This window comes from Salvelinus alpinus, chromosome 19, assembly GCF_045679555.1.
Source record: "Salvelinus alpinus chromosome 19, SLU_Salpinus.1, whole genome shotgun sequence".
NCBI lineage: Eukaryota > Metazoa > Chordata > Actinopteri > Salmoniformes > Salmonidae > Salvelinus > Salvelinus alpinus.
Window position 1 is genome coordinate 35,688,073 of NC_092104.1, and position 16,698 is coordinate 35,704,770.

Genomic DNA, 16,698 nt, shown 5'->3' on the forward strand with positions numbered 1-16,698 from the left:
CTCAACTCAACCAGCTTTCTTTTTTGTAATATGACTTGCAGTTTCAAATGTTCTGATATAACAGCAGATGGCATGCTTGCACCATTTTGTTTAAGATTGTCCATGTTTTGACAATGGAGGATTTGAAACGTTCTCTATGCAAGGTGGTCTTGATGTTCAGTTTCTCCCATTTAATAATTTTCAGACTATTTTGAACTAAAGATTGCAGTTTTTGATTGAGGAGATTGTCCATTCATGACTCATCATTGTAAGAGCTTTCTAAATCCACACAGTTTGAAAATTTTAACTGATATCCCTTTTGACAATTCCAGAGATGGAGGATCACGAGGGTAATTACTGGAGTAGTTCAGGATTTTTCCACTTTATGTTAGATGGTTCTTCACCCTGAAAGTAGTCTATGGGCCAGGGGAAACTAATCCATGGTTCGGTTTTCTTTAAACAGCCACGACAACTTCTGCTGACTTTAGCCACCACAAGATAGTTTTTATTTACATGCACCTAGGTTACAGCTAACCAAATATTGAGTTGATTTTAGGTGATTTGCTTAGTGCCCATAGAAAGTCTGCACCTCGAACTTAAAAAAAATATAAATAAATCTGCCTTAATTAAATCTATAAAGGGATTAAATTGTTTTTTCCTACAGATCTACACAACCTACCTACATTTTCAAAGTGAAGGAAAGTTATAATGTTCCAAATTAACAAAATAAACACTGAAATATCATAATTGGATAAGAGTTTATTCTTGGTGAACGCACCTTCTGCAGCCATTTCAGCTGTGAGTCATTTGCATTAAGATTCTACCAACTTCGCACAACTCTTAGGGCAACAGCCATTGTTTTTGTCAATTTCTCCAATATGGTTGGAGATTGTTGATGGATAGTAATATTTAAACCTTAGCCACATTTTTTGTGGGTCAACTTTTATTTCACTACATTCCTGAAGAAAAGATGTGCTTTTTACTCTGACAACCAGAAGTACTCGTTACATTTTGAATGCTTAGCAGGACAGGAAAATAGTCCAAATCACGCACTTATCAAGAGAACCTCCCTAATGCGTCTGATCTGGCGGACTCACTAAACATATGCTTCGTTTGTAAATGTCGACGTGCGCCCCTGGCTACCCATACGTTTTAAAAACGAGAATTATGGTCTTTTCTTATTAATAAATGGAATTTTGACTGACATTTTAACTTTTTTTTTTTTTTTAAATGTAACCTTTTAACTATGCAAGTGAATTAGGATCAAATTCTTATTTACAATGACTGCCTACCAAGAGGCACTTAAGTACTATTTAAAACCAAATACTTTCAGACTTAAACTCAGCCAGTAAAATATTACTTGATTTATTCTCATTTTCTATTAAGGTGTCTTTTACATTTACTGAACTATGACAATTGGGTACTTTTTCCACCACTGGTTGGTGGCACCTTAATTGAGGGGCTCGTGGTAATGGCTGGAGTGGAATGACATCAAACACATTTACATCTGTTTGATGCCATTCCATTTGCTCAATTCCAGCCATTATTATGAGCCGTCCTCCCTTCAGCCGCCTTGTGTGCTAGGAACACTCAACACCTCTTGGAAATCCATTCTGTCTTCTGCATTTTCTTTTTTGTAATTGTCCTGCAGAAAAATAAACCCTATCCCAGTTTTAGGTTTTCAGAAGTTGAGCTGTTCCATTTTTGTATTTATTGTGGCCGCATCATGTTATGGGTATGCTTGTCATCGGCAGGGACTGAGAGGTTTGTCAGGATCTAAATAAATATGAAAGGAGCAAATCCCAGAAAAAGTTAGAGGAATACCCGAGTCACTGAAAATGTGGAGTAGATCTGTAGGGAAAATCTAGATCATTTAATCCCTTTTAAGATATTAAGGCAGCAAAATGTGAAAAGTTCAATGGGTGTAGATTTCTATAGACACTGCACATGCCCCTATCACTTCCATTGAGGGTTAGTTTGTGGTTTTAAAAGAAAATCTAATCCATGGTTCAGTTATTTTGGCACAGACTGCTTACTTTCAGGGCAAGGAACCATCTAACAAGTTCAAACATCCTGGACTACTCCTTAAGCTACATGCCAGAATGAAACTGAATTAGTCTAAACAACTATTTGTGCAGGTAAACAGGAGGCCTGAATTGGTCTACTTAGACTCGGGTCTCAGTAGCTGCCCCAAGGCCACATTCTTTTGGTCACTTCCTCTGCATGGCTTCACATTTAAATGAAGAAAGGTTAACTTGGAGAGATTGTTTTTCTCCAAGTGCTGCACACAGTGGTACACAGTCCATATTCACGTTCTTCCCGTTGCTCTCTCGGTTGTGAGGGCAGAAGAGTATGAGCCTTCAGAAGGAGGACCGGTACCAAGGTAAAAAACTTGTAGAGAGTGCTGTAACACATCAACGGTAATTTGATCACAGGGTCCCAGACGGAAGGGAAGTAAAGATGACAGATCTAGAGATACTGGAATGCATGGCTTAATTTGTACTCAAAGAGACAGGTTCCAGTGTCTAAGCCCTGCATACTTATCATCCAGTACAGGTCTATAACCTAATGACTGCACCAGCTAAAAATAAATGACTGACTGGCTTTGAATGAGCCATGAGACTGCGAGCCTGCTGACATTTGAACAGAAGTAACAGTTAAAAAAACGCAGTTTGCCAGTGTTCTACAGTTTGTTTTTCATATATGCAGTACAAGAAGAAGATGGAACACAATTAGTGAGAACAAGGACAGACCTTGGTATGAACATGGAAGAGAATAAGGGAGACCTTAAGGTAATTACAAGCCTGAACCAGACATTCCCTGAGTCCGAGTAGCCCTCATTGTAATTATAGTAAGCCAGAGTGTCAGTTTTATCCAGTCTCCTGCAGCCCATCACTACTGTTTCCAATGTTTCTTTGTTTAACCTAATTGTATTCTTATTTATATATTTACATAATGTGTTACAGTGGGATTCATTATCCAGGAAAGGTCTTTCCCTTGTTCAATTATTCAGGGCTCAGTCACAGACAGTCATTAAAGTTTCATGGGAGACAATTTGGAGGCAGTGCTGGTCGCAGAGTGAGGTGAGCATGCATGCACGGTCGCTTTGGGAAACAAAAAAGGCCTTGTTGCTTTTAGAAATGTTTGTTGTGAACTTGTGACTGAGGAGTAAGTGACATGTGGAATAAAAGTATATTCATCATTACATTTGGGGACTATTGACCCAGAAACTAGCAGGTGGTATTGTATGTTGATCAAATGTATTTGATTAGGCATGTCACTTGGGGAGTTATCTTATCTCTCTGAGTGGTCCTTTTGGGTACTTCAGATTATCACATGTGTCTAACTATCTTGGGCCCTCTGTGTGGCCTTATCACATGTAAAATGTCTGAAATAATTCAATAAGATGATTTTTTGAAATAAAAAACAGAATGGCTAAGTTATAAAACATAATAAATATAAACCACCAATTTAGTGAGTACCATTGATGTTTGTGAGGGTTTCGGAATGAAATATCCTTTATATTATTTTTACACTCTTATTTATTTAACTATGTCAATATGCATTTATTGTAAATATTTTGGCATAAAACTGGTGGCAGTTGTGAAAAAGTCATTAGTTGCAGAGTTCAATGAAAATAATGCCATTGTTGATTTAGATGCATTTTTCATTAACAAGGCTATTTTCTGTTGAACCATATGGTTTATTTACTATAAACTTGTGGATAATATTGACTCAGATATATACAAACATTATACTATATATGAATAAATGTTTAAAAAGTTATTCAGGTATAGATTACCAAAGTTACAATAGATTTCCATAGATTTTCTGTAAATTACAAAAATTACTGAAGATTACCAGTAGTTTTGCAACCCTACTCTTGAGACAAAATGTAATACTGATGCACACAAATAGATAACTCAAAAAATGTGTCTCCTTATAATTATTGTCATATTTAGAAATGTAAATTCCCAGTGCCTAAAGAATAACACGCAACAAGTTACTCCTCCCCATACACACTTAGAAATAACACTTGTTTTGGGAAATACACAAATATAACTTTGATCATTCTGCATGCCTTGCATCCTCTTAACTGCCCAATCACATGCTCGCAGAAATAGCCTTGAGTGGAAAATGGGTCATGTAAGATTTTTTCTGCAACATAAACAGGAACGCGTAGGCTACACTAGGGAGGTAATTGAAACTTTGTGTGTATTTGGCTTTACATGGGATAATAAATACACAACAGCAGCTTACTGTAATACTTTGCTGAAAAAGATTAGAGCAGAAAATATCTGAATCTCTGAAATAAGAATCCCAGACAATTTATTTTCAGAGATAAATATTTTTTTACAAATTGCTGAGTGAAATTGTTACAGGGATGGGAAAGGAAGAAAGAATGACTTGGCATTCTATCTCCTTATCACAGTGAAATGTTGTTCAGTTGAATTACAACAACAATTTTCAGACATGTCAGGGAGGCTGCATGACAGGCAGGCCAGTTATCTCTCGGATTCATTGTTAAAGATTTTTGAAAATATTTTGTGGGAGGAACATCATACTATACTGTTTCTTCTCTCTAGTCTTCTGTCTATTCTGTCTGAATATTGTTGTTCATATTCACTCTTACAATATGTCTTGATATTGTTCCTTTAAGGCATGTTTTCATGTCAGAGGAAAAATATTGTAAAGATTTTACATTTGCTCTATTCTTAGCACCAACTCATACACTGGTAGCATGACTAATTGCAATGTTTTAATTTATAATTGTCCGTGTATAAATCTTCTATTTGCTCTGGGCTCCAATCCCAGAATGAGATGTGATTACATGAGCTGAATTAGACTTTTTAAAACCCTGGTTTCCAAAAGAAACAAAATTAACTAAAATGTGTTGGTTATTTGTCTCCAATATGTATATTATGTAAATAAGTATTAAGATGTTCAAAATGTGGTTGAATACTACAAGTGTACAATTTGGATTTGGACATTATATTGTGATTGAACTCCATTCCTCTCCGTCCCTCACCTATTCATGGTAATTCCTCCCATGTGTCATCTCTCCTGGGTCATCAGTTCCCCTGTATATGGTTTTGATCCCCTGCTCAGACATTGCATGCATCAACCAATGGTTGCATGCCATGTCATCGACTGTGCTGTCGGGCACATATAACATGCTATAACATATTATGTGGTTAGCTGATAAGTGACATACCCATCCAGGCGTTGTAAGATCTGGAATGCGTCAGCAATGTCTAAGCAGAGGAACACAACCTATGTTTTCTGCATTCAAGTTTCAAGTTTTGGGCTCCTGAGTTGCGCAGCAGTCTAAGGCACTGCATCACAGTGCTTGAGGCATCACTACAGACCCGGATCCGATCCCAGGCTGTGTCGCAGCCGGCCGCGACCAGGAGACCCATGAGGCTGCACACAATTGGCCCAGCGTCATCTGGGTTAGAGGAGGGTTTGGCTGGCCGGGATGTCCTTGTCCCATCGCACTCTAGCGACTCCTTGTGGCGGGCCAGGCGCATGCACGCTGACTTCGGTCGGCAGCTGTACAGTGTTTCCTCTGACACATTAGTGCGGCTGGTTTCCGGGTTAAGCGAGCAGTTTGTCAAGAAACAGTGCGGCTTGGCAGGGTCGTGTTTCGGAGGACGCATGGCTCTCGACCTTTGCCTCTCCCGAGTCCGTAAGGGAGTTACAGCAATGGGACAAGACTGTAACTACCAATTGGATATCACGAAAAAGGGGTAAAAAGTAAGTACAGTACATACTTTTTACACAAGTAAATTGAAATGCCTTTCATGCAAGATCTTCCCAACAATGTAGTAATCAATATCAGTAGTACAGTAAAATAAAACATGATGGCATCACAATGGTCGTGTTCCTCTGCTCAGATGTTGCTAACGCATTCCAGATCTTCCAGATCTTATTTGAAGTATCAGTTAACCACATCATATGGTATAGCAATCTTGTGCACAACGGCACAGTCGATAATGTGGCATGCAACCATTGGTTGATGCATCCAACGTCTAAGTAGAGGAACGGGACCAATGTTATCCTTCGATTGGGCTGTGTTGCCTAATGGCTGAATTGGCTTGATTGGTGTCACATGTTTTTGTTGTTGTTGGGTTGACCAACTTTTCATTTCGTTTTGTCATTTTTCTTTTTCAGAGGGGGGGTTACAGGTACAAAAACAATCAAATAAATGCATACAAAGATAACCCCTGGCCTATTTTTTATAAAACATTTGGTGGCATCCCATAGACTCCGGGGGGTTATCGACCGCATTGTAATTGGTCATTATGCATGTCCAAAATTGCATAGATATATGTCCCAATAACCAGATGGAATTGAGTTAATTCTAACAATGTCCTCTTCAGACAATCAAAAAACCTAGAATCATATGAATTTGGAGCATTCACAATCTTTCCATTATGGATACACTTAAGGGAAGTGATTCGGCCTTCTTGGTCTTAGCCTTTACCCAACATGGTAATTCAGAGTTTCTTATGTATCATTATGATTACGCCTTTAGTTTTGTTTGGGGTTGATGAAACAGCACCCAGTTTGTACAAATGGTTCTCTGTTCTATGTGAGTTATTTTGGAGCAGGTGTGTTTCTTGGAGCATTGCTGTATCAACATGGTTTCTTGCTGGGATATCAAGACAGCTGGAACTTTTAATAGGTGAATTTAGGCCTTTCAAATTCCAAGATAGAATAGCTACCATTGCCATTGTTTTTGAAAAAGAGAAGGTAGTATTAATAATGTAATTGTTATCTTTAGTGTTAATAAGCCCATGGATGTGAAATAAAAGCAAGAGCCACAGGGATACCCACCCATTGGTCGTTCCCCACCCAGAGCTGACTTGTGTGTGTAAATTATGTACAGTGCCTTCAGAATGTATTCACACCCCTTGACTTAATCCACATTTTGTTGTGTTACAGCCTGAATTTAAAATAGATTAAATGTAGATGTTTTTTCTCACTGACCTATACACAATACCCAATAATGCCAAAAAGGAATTGTGTTTTTCAAAATGTTTACAAATTAATACAAAATTCAAAGCTGAAATGTCTTGAGTCAATAAGTGTTCAACCCCTTTGTATGGCAAGCCTAATTAAGTTCAGGAGTAAAAATGTCCTGATCAAGTCACAAAGTAAGTTGCATGGACTCAATAATAGTGTTTAACATGGTACTTCCTGTTTGAGTTTTTGCTTGTAAGCAGGAATCAGGAAGATAGAGTTATGGTCAGATTTGTCAAATTGAGGGAGAGCTTTGTATGTTTCTCTGTGTGTGGAGTAAAGTTGATCTAGAGTTTAATCATCTCTAGTTGCACTAGTGACATGCTGGTAAAAATGAGGTAAAACAGATTTTAGTTTTCCTGCATTAAAGTCACCAGCCACTAGGGGAGTCACCTCTGGGTGAGCATTTTCTTGTTTGCTTATGGCCCTATACAGCTCGTTGAGTGCGGTCTTAGTGCCAGCATTGGTTTGTGGTGGTAAATAGACAGCTATGAAAAATATAGATGAAAACTCTCTAGGTAAATAGTATGGTCTACAGTTTATCATGAGGACAGTTTTGCTAGCACAGACTGGAATATGTTTTGCGATTATTCCGATGGCATTGAGGAGTACACCACACCAGTCACTGGCTTCATTAATAAGTGCATCGATGATGTCGTCCCCACAGTGACCGTACGTACATACTTCAAGCAGAAGCCATGGATTACAGGCAACATTCGCGCTGAGCTAAAGGGTAGAGCTGCCGCTTTCAAGGAGCGGGACTCTAACCTGGACGCTTATAAGAAATCCGGCTATGCCCTCAGATGAACCATCAAACAGGCAAAGCGTCAATACAGGACTAAGATTGAATCATACTACACCGGCTCCGATGCTCGTCGGAGGTGGCAGGTCTTGCAAACTATTACAGACTACAAAGGGAAGCAGAGCCACGAGCTGCTCAGTGACACGAGCCTACCAGATGAGCTAAATAACTTCTCTGCTCGCTTCAAGGCAAGCAGCACTGAAGCATGCATGAGAGCATCATGCCGATGTGAGTAAGACCTTTAAACAGGTCAACATTCACAAGGCCTCAGGGCCAGATGGATTACCAGGACGTGTACTCCGTGCATGTGTTGACCAACTGGCAAGTGTCTTCACTGACATTTTCAACCTGTCCCTGACCGAGTCTGTAATACCAACATGTTTCAAGCAGACCACAATAGTCCCTGTGCCCAAGAACACCAAGGTAACCTGCCTAAATGACTACCGATCCGTAGCACTCACGTCTGTAGCCATGAAGTGCTTTGAAAGGCTGGTCATGGCTCACGTCAACACCATTATCCCAGAAACCCTAGACCCACTCCAATTTGCATACCGCCCTAACAGATCCACAGATGACGCAATCTCTATTGCACTCCCTCTGCAACTGGATCCTGGACTTCCTGACCGGCAGCGCCCAGGTGGTAAGGGTAGGTAACAACACATCTGCCACACTGATCCTCAACAAGGGGGCCCCTCAGGGGTGCATGCTCAGTCCCCTCCTGTACTCCCTGTTCACCCATGACTGCATGGCCAAGCACGACTCCAACACCATCATTAAGTTTGCCATTGACACACCGACAACGATGAGACAGCCTATAGGGAGGAGGTCAGAGACCTGGCAGTATGGTGCCAGGATAGCAACCTCTCCCTCGATGTGATGAAGACAAAGGAGATGTTTGCGGACTACATGAAAAGGAGGACAGAGCACACTGACATTCTCATTGACGGGGCTGTAGTGGAACAGGTTGAGAGCTTCAAGTTCCTTGGTGTCCACATCACCAACAAACTATCATGGTCCAAACATACCAAGACAGTCGTGAAGAGGGCACAACAATGACTATTCCTCATGAGACTGAAAAGATTTGGCATGGGTCCTCAGATCCTCAAAAAAGTTCTACAGCTGCTCCATCTAGAGCATCCAGACTGGTCGCATCACTGCCTGGTATAGCAACTGCTCGTCCTCTGACCGCAAGGCACTACAAAGGATAGTGCGTATGGCCCAGTACATCACTGGGGCCAAGCTTCCTGCCATCCAGGACCTCTATATCAGGTGGTGTCAGAGGAAGGCCTAAAAAATGTACAAAGACTCCAGCCACCCTAGCCATAGACTGTTCTCTCTGCTACCGCAAGGCAAGCGGTAGCAGAGAGGTCCAAAAGGTCCAAAAGGCTTCTTAACAGCTTCTACCCCTAAGCCATAAGACTCCTGAACAGCTGATCAAATGGCTACACGGACTATTTGCATTGTCCCCCCAACCCCCATTTTTACGCTGCTACTACTCTCTGTTTATTATTCATGTATAGTCACTTTACCTCTACCTACATGTTCATACTACCTCAATTACCTCAACTAACCCCTACCCCCGCACACTGACTCTTATTTATTTTTACACTTTTTTTATTCTTCTTAAAACTGCATTGTTGCTTAAGGGCTTGTAAGTAAGCATTTAACTGTAGGTCTACACCTATTGTAATCGTTGATAGGATAGTCTCAAACGGCACTCATCCAGTTTATTCTCCAGTGATTGCCCGTTCACCAGAATGGAGGGTAGAGGCTGTTTATCCACTCTCCGATGTAGTCTCGACAGTTATCCCTCACACCGGCCTCTATAGCGCCGTCTCTTTCCTTCTTCGAGTGTCAGGGATTTGGGCCTGCTCCGGGATAATCAATATGTCTTTCACCTCTGACTCATTGAAGTAGAAGTCCTCCTCCAAATTGAGGTAGCTGTTCTGATGTCCAGAAGCTCTTTTCAGTTATGTACAAATAAAGTTACAATCAGTGCAAAAAAATACAAAAAATTGCACAACTGGTAAAATGGCAGCTTTTCCCTCCAGCGGCATTCTACTAAATTAATTTTGCCATGCGGTTGGAAAGATAAAATTGCAGTTTAATTCAATTTTTTTTTTTAATGCCATTGGGTGTAGTTGAAATTCGACACATTTTGCCATAATTTATGTAATGTTAAAATTATATCTGCGTGAGAGTGGCTAACAAAATCAATGGGGGCCCCCTAGCGGTTGGGGCCTTGGGTTCAGATGTGCCAGTTTAGAAATAGGCCTACCTCTCATTGGTTAGTGCTCGTTGGCACTGCGCCCAGTTTGACTTGGCTACAGATATTGCCTGGTGTTGTTCTGCATACAAAATGACTAGTACATCAATGATTGTCAACATAATGACATGCTTAGTTTTACACTGAAGGAGAGGACCCAGTTGTCTCAAAATATGAGAGGTATTTTCGGAAGGTAAAAATAAAGGAATTTGAGCAACAAAAGAAATCGTGAACTGGCAATTCGTAACATTTCAATCATTTTCTGACGATGCATGCTACATTTGGATTGGTTTGGTGTCCCCAACGCACTCTGCCGATGTTCAACATTTGTACCCGGGACGGATGCGCAAGCCTGTCGGTGGATCGTTAAGCCTACATCCCTAGGAAGTAGCGTATAGTTAATTGTGCAAAAACATAGTAAAATGTTCAATTAATTTAGTTTGTGTAGGCCTATCCATCCATTTGATGGCAACACTGCTGAGGCACGCGATGTGACCGGGAGAGGGCATCCCGAATATCCTTGTCTTGCAGTCTGAGCGCACGAGCATTTGCCAGCACTCGAATAGTCATTTTCTCTCATCAGGACCAGTTGCGACTAGACTACAGAGCGAGAAAGGCGAAACACTGCAAATACTTTAGGCTACAGCAAAAAACAGTAATCCGCTTGGTTGAATCTCACGCATACACTGGCGCTTGCTGACTGGAATACACGCTTACACTGGGAATATCAGCGTATTGTGTTGCTTGTTCTAGATTCAAACCGCAGATAAAATATATAAACTTATTTTTAAAGTCTATTTTTTCATGTTAGACTATATGCGGTCAATGGGCTTTTTCCGTCGTCATCTGTTGAATAGACTACAGTGCTTTTTCTTTGCTTATATACTTTGAGTCGTGGTATGCAACTGAAATAAGGAGAGATAAGGCTACTCCATACTTACAAGACTTTGAAGCAAAGCAGTAGCTCTGCAGTGCAGTCCGTTTGGCCGAGGAGCAAAGTGGCTGCATTGGCTTCGTTGAGCGGGCTAGTTCAGCTGTGTTGGTTAGGCTATTTGTCCAACCAAGTGAGGACTGCGCGCGACATGCGGGCTTTGGAGTCAAGCATCAGAGGGCTCTAACCTATGAAAAGGAGCCGACACCACGAAACCATGATGGGTATGTTGAACATCATACAAATGTGTTGCATTTGCCCAACTACATTGCTCTCAAGGAAGGCAAGGCAACCGCTCAAAGACAAACGAATCACGACACTGATTACATTAGGCTATTGTGACAACCCATGTGTTATGTATTTCCTATGCTATTGGAATATAATTGAAAGTCCTATAATTCCCGAACAAAATACAGAAAAATCCCTAGAGGCATAATATGCCATGCAGACCCTCATGAAGGGAACACTATTATCAATCTGCCGTATGCTAATGCGAATGTGCCACCGTTGTAGGCTAGGATAGTGGCCTTTATGAAATTAGCCTACCAGGCAGACAGCATTTCTGCATCTGAAACGTCTTGCTATTAAGTTATAGCTTTGATAACTTTAAGGGTTTTCTCGAGTTTGTAACCACAACTCAATTTGCTTAGGAGGGCAGGCTATGGTGAATAGGCATAATACAGCTTTGATATAAATAAATAGTCTTCACTTTGATCAACAGGTTTCCTATGTTTTTGGTCTCATCAGTGTTCAATCTGCCTTCATGGGATGCCGTTTTGACACTGTTCTCATTAGCATAATGCAATGCATTACATAGAGACCGAAATTAATAAAGAAGTCAAAGGAATCAGGGGCTGATTTGAATTGCTTTGATTCTGTTTAATTACTAACCAGAAACGTTGCCTAGCCTAGACTCTTCTTTAGTCTTCTTCTGTCTCAGTTTTTTATTTGCTTTTATACACAACCGAGCTGTCCTATTGTCCCATGATATAGCATTACATAAAACGTCCAATTACTTCAATGAAAGTATTATGGTATGTGAGACTGAAGGTCACCACTTTTACAACAGGTTTTATGTCCCAATAGATTTGTGGCTTGAGGCTTGGCTAATAGATTCTTTGAAATTACAGATCCCCATCAATTATCTTTTAATTTACAGATATTCCTGCTTGGCCATTGTCTTAATCATAATAGTTTATTGAAAATAATTATAGAGCATGATTCCTTTATAGTTGCTATCCCTCTTGAACTACTCACCTTTCATTTTACCTCACATTACTCTCAATATCACCCACAGGAATTCAATGTTGATGGATGTAATTTCTAATTAATGTAAAAAAGCACACTAGCAGCTGTTCTCTTGCAGCATGCAGCGCTTGCATTTAGGTTAGATGTTTTTACCATACAATACCACAATCACTCTCCACTATTTCCCTAAACAACCCATAGGTATGGTACTTTAATTCAGATCACTGTTTCTCAACCTCTGACCGTGGACAGGCACCTCAGTGTGTGTCAGAAAAATCTGGGATGACACTGATTTATCTTATGTGCTAGTTTGAATGTAAGTGGTTCTCCAAGCAGGAAGGACCACAGCCTGCTGGTCCCCTAAAAAAGTTGAGAAGGCTGGTTTAAGCAAATATTGCTGAACATGTATTGTAGATAATTTTTCCCCTCCCACTTCATTCACAGTGTCAAAATGTTTATTCTCAGCATGCTCTCATTTTGAATTACATTATGCTTACTGACATAAATGTATGCACTTTTTGAGTGTCCCTATCTCCACCCCCACCCACCCCCCTCCCCCCATTTCTGCAGGATCCCTGATGCGAGATAGATGGCTCATGATCCCATTGTTGATGCAGGGCTGGCTGCTAGCGTCTCCAATCAGTGTTCGTGAGCGCCCCTGTCCTCAAAGCTGTAGATGTGATGGGAAAATAGTATACTGTGAATCCAATGCCTTTCGGGACGTGCCAAACAATGTGTCTGTGGGATGCCAGGGCCTCTCTCTGCGCTACAACAGCTTAGTGAATCTCAACGCTAGTCAGTTCTCAGGCCTCAGTCAGCTTGTTTGGCTTTATCTCGACCACAACTACATTAACTCAGTGGACAGCCAAGCCTTCCATGGGGTACGGAGGCTGAAAGAGTTGATTCTCAGCTCTAACAAGATCACACAGCTACAAAACAACACTTTCCATACTGTCCCTAACTTACGCAATCTTGACCTCTCTTACAACAAGCTGCAAGCCCTCCAGCCCAGTCAATTTCTGGGCTTGCGGAAGTTGCTTAGTCTCCACTTGCGGTCCAATTCTCTGAAAACTGTCCCAATGCGGGTTTTTCAGGATTTGCGGAATTTGGAGTTTCTCGATCTTGGCTATAATCGTTTGCGAAGCCTCACTCGAAATGCCTTTGCTGGGCTGCTCAAGCTGATCGAACTTCATTTGGAACACAACCAGTTCTCCAAGATCAACTTCTCTCACTTTCCCCGCCTCACCAACCTGCGGGCACTCTATTTGCAATGGAACCGAATTAAGTCAATAAGTCAGGGTCTAACCTGGACATGGACAGCCTTGCAAAAGCTGGACCTTTCTGGAAATGAACTGCAAATAGTGGATTCCAGTACATATCAATGTCTTCCCAACCTACAGACCCTGAACTTGGACTCCAACAAGCTTAGCAACATGTCCCAGGAGACAGTGGATGCCTGGATCTCCCTGACCACCATCAGCCTAGCTGGTAATGTGTGGTACTGTAGCCCCAGCATCTGCCCCTTAGTGGCCTGGCTGAGAAACTTTAAGGGGAACAAGGAGACCACTATGATTTGTGCTGGGCCTAAGGAGGCCCAGGGAGAAAAAGTGATCGATGCAGTAGAAACATTTAGTATCTGTAAGGTCACTCCCACCACCCCTTTTGTCTCAACCACAGCCTCCATCAACACCCCATCTCAGTCTGAGCTCCTGCCCCTTCCCACCTTGTCCAGGGTTGATGAGGAGTTGACCCGCAGTGGTACGGCCATCCCCTCCCCTTCTGGGGTCTCCCCTACCACCCCAGAGCAGGATTTTGAGTATGTATCCTTCCATAAGATTATTGCTGGCTGTGTGGCACTTTTCCTGTCGGTGACTATAATTCTCCTGGTTATTTATGTGTCCTGGAAGCGCTACCCCAGCAGCATTAAGCAACTCCAGCAGCGCTCCATGGTCAAAAAGCAGCAGAAAAAAGTGCAGGAAACAGAACGCACCCTCAGCTTGCCTCTGCAAGAGTATTATGTGGACTACAAACCTGCAAACTCTGAAACTATGGAGGTGCTGGTTAATGGGACTGGACCCTACACATACACAATCTCAGGATCCAGAGAATGTGAGGTATGATGCGTCACCCTCCTAAAATCCATTTCCACTGCGAGGCACGAGAGGTAAATTTCTCAGTGATTCTGGGGATAAAAAAATGTTTGATTTTTTTTATCCTCTTTCTGTGTCTGTTTGTTGGATAGGAAATATGAGTCAGTGCATGGTGACTTGTGTCTGCATGCCAGGGTGGTTCAGATAAACCCAGGTCTTTTTAAGTACAGTTTACCTCTCTGTTAAAAAATAAGCATCATGAATTGATCGAGAGTTAGAGAGTGAAGCTCAAGTTCAAGTTTTCTTGCACTCCCATTTGAATTTTTGTCTTACAGTGCACTGTAGGCAAAATAGAATGATGACTTCATCAAAAAAGTGAGACGTGCAAGATCAAGTCACTATGCAGTGATTCTTTTCCTATCATGTGTGTATTTGCTACCTTGCCAACGGCTTTGTTTGTGGTAAATACTTGATTCAAGTGAATCTTGATTGGTGACTCCTTTGTTTGTTTTTATACATTGCATTCAAAGAATGTTGGTATTCTCCCACTGTGCTTTCCTAATTTGTATGTAATAGTGTGAACTGAATGTCACTATTGTCTTATTTGAACTCTCTCTCTCTTACTTTCTTGATAGTGATAAATGGATTAATGGACTTAAAATGTCATGATAAATAGACAGAGGCTATATCTTTAACACCTCTCGGGTGTAATGGCCGGGGCATTACATGAAAATAAAACTCAGTTAAGGTATTGCATTATCAAGTACATAAGATCTTCAGTGCAAAACAGTCTGTTTCTTTTAAGATAAGTTCTATCTACATTACCATCTCAAACCTGGCCCTGTCTCTCTCTCTTGGTCTCTCGCTATGCCTCTGTCACTAGATGTTTCTGGTTCTAGACAAAGAGGAGCAAAGCCAGGCAGTAAGCAGAGGCCAGAAGCCATCACAGAGGCCCTTGATGTTGTAAGATGGCAGTCAGGCTGTTTTCTTACAGTAAGATGGACCTTGATTTTATTACAGTAAATTGGAAGTCTTCATTGGAGATCTGAGACTGAGCAAGAGGCCGTCAGTGTGCATTGTATCCAATGTGTAGTGAGCTACACTGAGTGATTTAGAACTGAGTCATAGAGGAATGTATACTGTAGAGGTAGAGGGGGAGGGGAGGGAAGGTTAGTGAGGAGATGTAAAGTGGAAAGAAGGTTCATGGACTTCAAATGTATTCCCAGTACTACTTCTACCCTTCAACATATCACCACTATTGTAGCCAAACACCTGTATTTCCTCTGATGTCTCTCAAAGCCTCATTTGATAAAAGAGTAATCAGATTTATTGTCATCAGTTCATTGATTTATTACATTGTGTAATAGCACCACCAGATTATTTTTTTCTGACATAGGGAGCCCCAGCAAATCACTTACTGTGAAGCCTTACAAATTGAGCATAGCAATAATGTAAACTGATATTATGTCCCTCTGGCCCCCTGAATTACAAGGCATCTAATCAGATTAACCCAGTCTATTTTGCTCATGTGCCTTTACAGCGAAAGTATTACAGTATACCGTGCAATAATACTTATCAAAACTAAAGCCATGGCATACATATTTTGACTACTGAAGATGGAAATTCATGCTGCATAGTTGCTTTTCTTTTTACACAACCATTTCTCGGGACCACAGCTACACTCTTAGAAAAAAGGTGCTATCTAGAACCTAAAAGGAGAACTCCATAGGAGAACCCTTTGAAGAACCCTTTTTGGTTCCAGGTAGAACCCTTTTGGTTCCAACTAGATCCATTTTTGGTTCCATGTAGAACCCTTTCCACAGAGGGTTCTACATGGAACCCAAAATGATTCTACCTGGAACCAAAAAGGGTTCTCCTGTGGGGACAGCTGAAGAACCCATTTTTCTAAGAGTGTAGACGCTAAGGAATTGAGAGAGGAAGTCGGACAGAAGACTAAATCATTTGCCCATTCTTAATTAGGCACTTTTACTTTTGCCCTTTATTTCTCTTATGCCATGTATCAGTCTTTCCCTGTCCTGCTGCTTGTTGGCTTTTAACAGACTGGTAGATTGTTATTAACAGGGCATGCGTTGCCCAGGGATTGCCACTTAAGAACGTTGCCGGTGAGCATTGCAACGGAACATAAAGAACGAACGACTAGGTCACTTCCGTAAATATCAAGCTAATTGAACGAATGACTGAGTCACGTCTCTAGCAACCAGAAGATGAGAAAGTATGATTTCCTTTATAAAAAAAGAAAATATAAAGGAAAGAAGTATTTCTAATGGTAAATGTGGCCCCTCGTGATGAGCGCAGATTTTTTTGTGGCTCCCACCCCCATCAAAGTTGCCCATCC

The 16,698-nt window shown here is 41.2% G+C and overlaps 1 protein-coding gene across 1 annotated transcript in view; it reads left to right on the top strand.

The window, feature by feature from the left end:
- The first annotated feature begins 10,230 nt into the window (after nt 1-10,230).
- Nucleotides 10,231-16,698, top strand: part of LOC139545454 (leucine-rich repeat transmembrane neuronal protein 4-like) — a 35,994-nt gene continuing 29,526 nt past the window's right edge. Inside the window, exons 1-2 of the mRNA XM_071353241.1 lie at nt 10,231-11,228; nt 12,823-14,416. Coding sequence (XP_071209342.1) covers nt 11,195-11,228; nt 12,823-14,372 — 1,584 coding nt within the window. The 5' untranslated portion in view covers nt 10,231-11,194 and the 3' untranslated portion in view covers nt 14,373-14,416. The remainder of the gene's footprint in view (nt 11,229-12,822; nt 14,417-16,698) is intronic.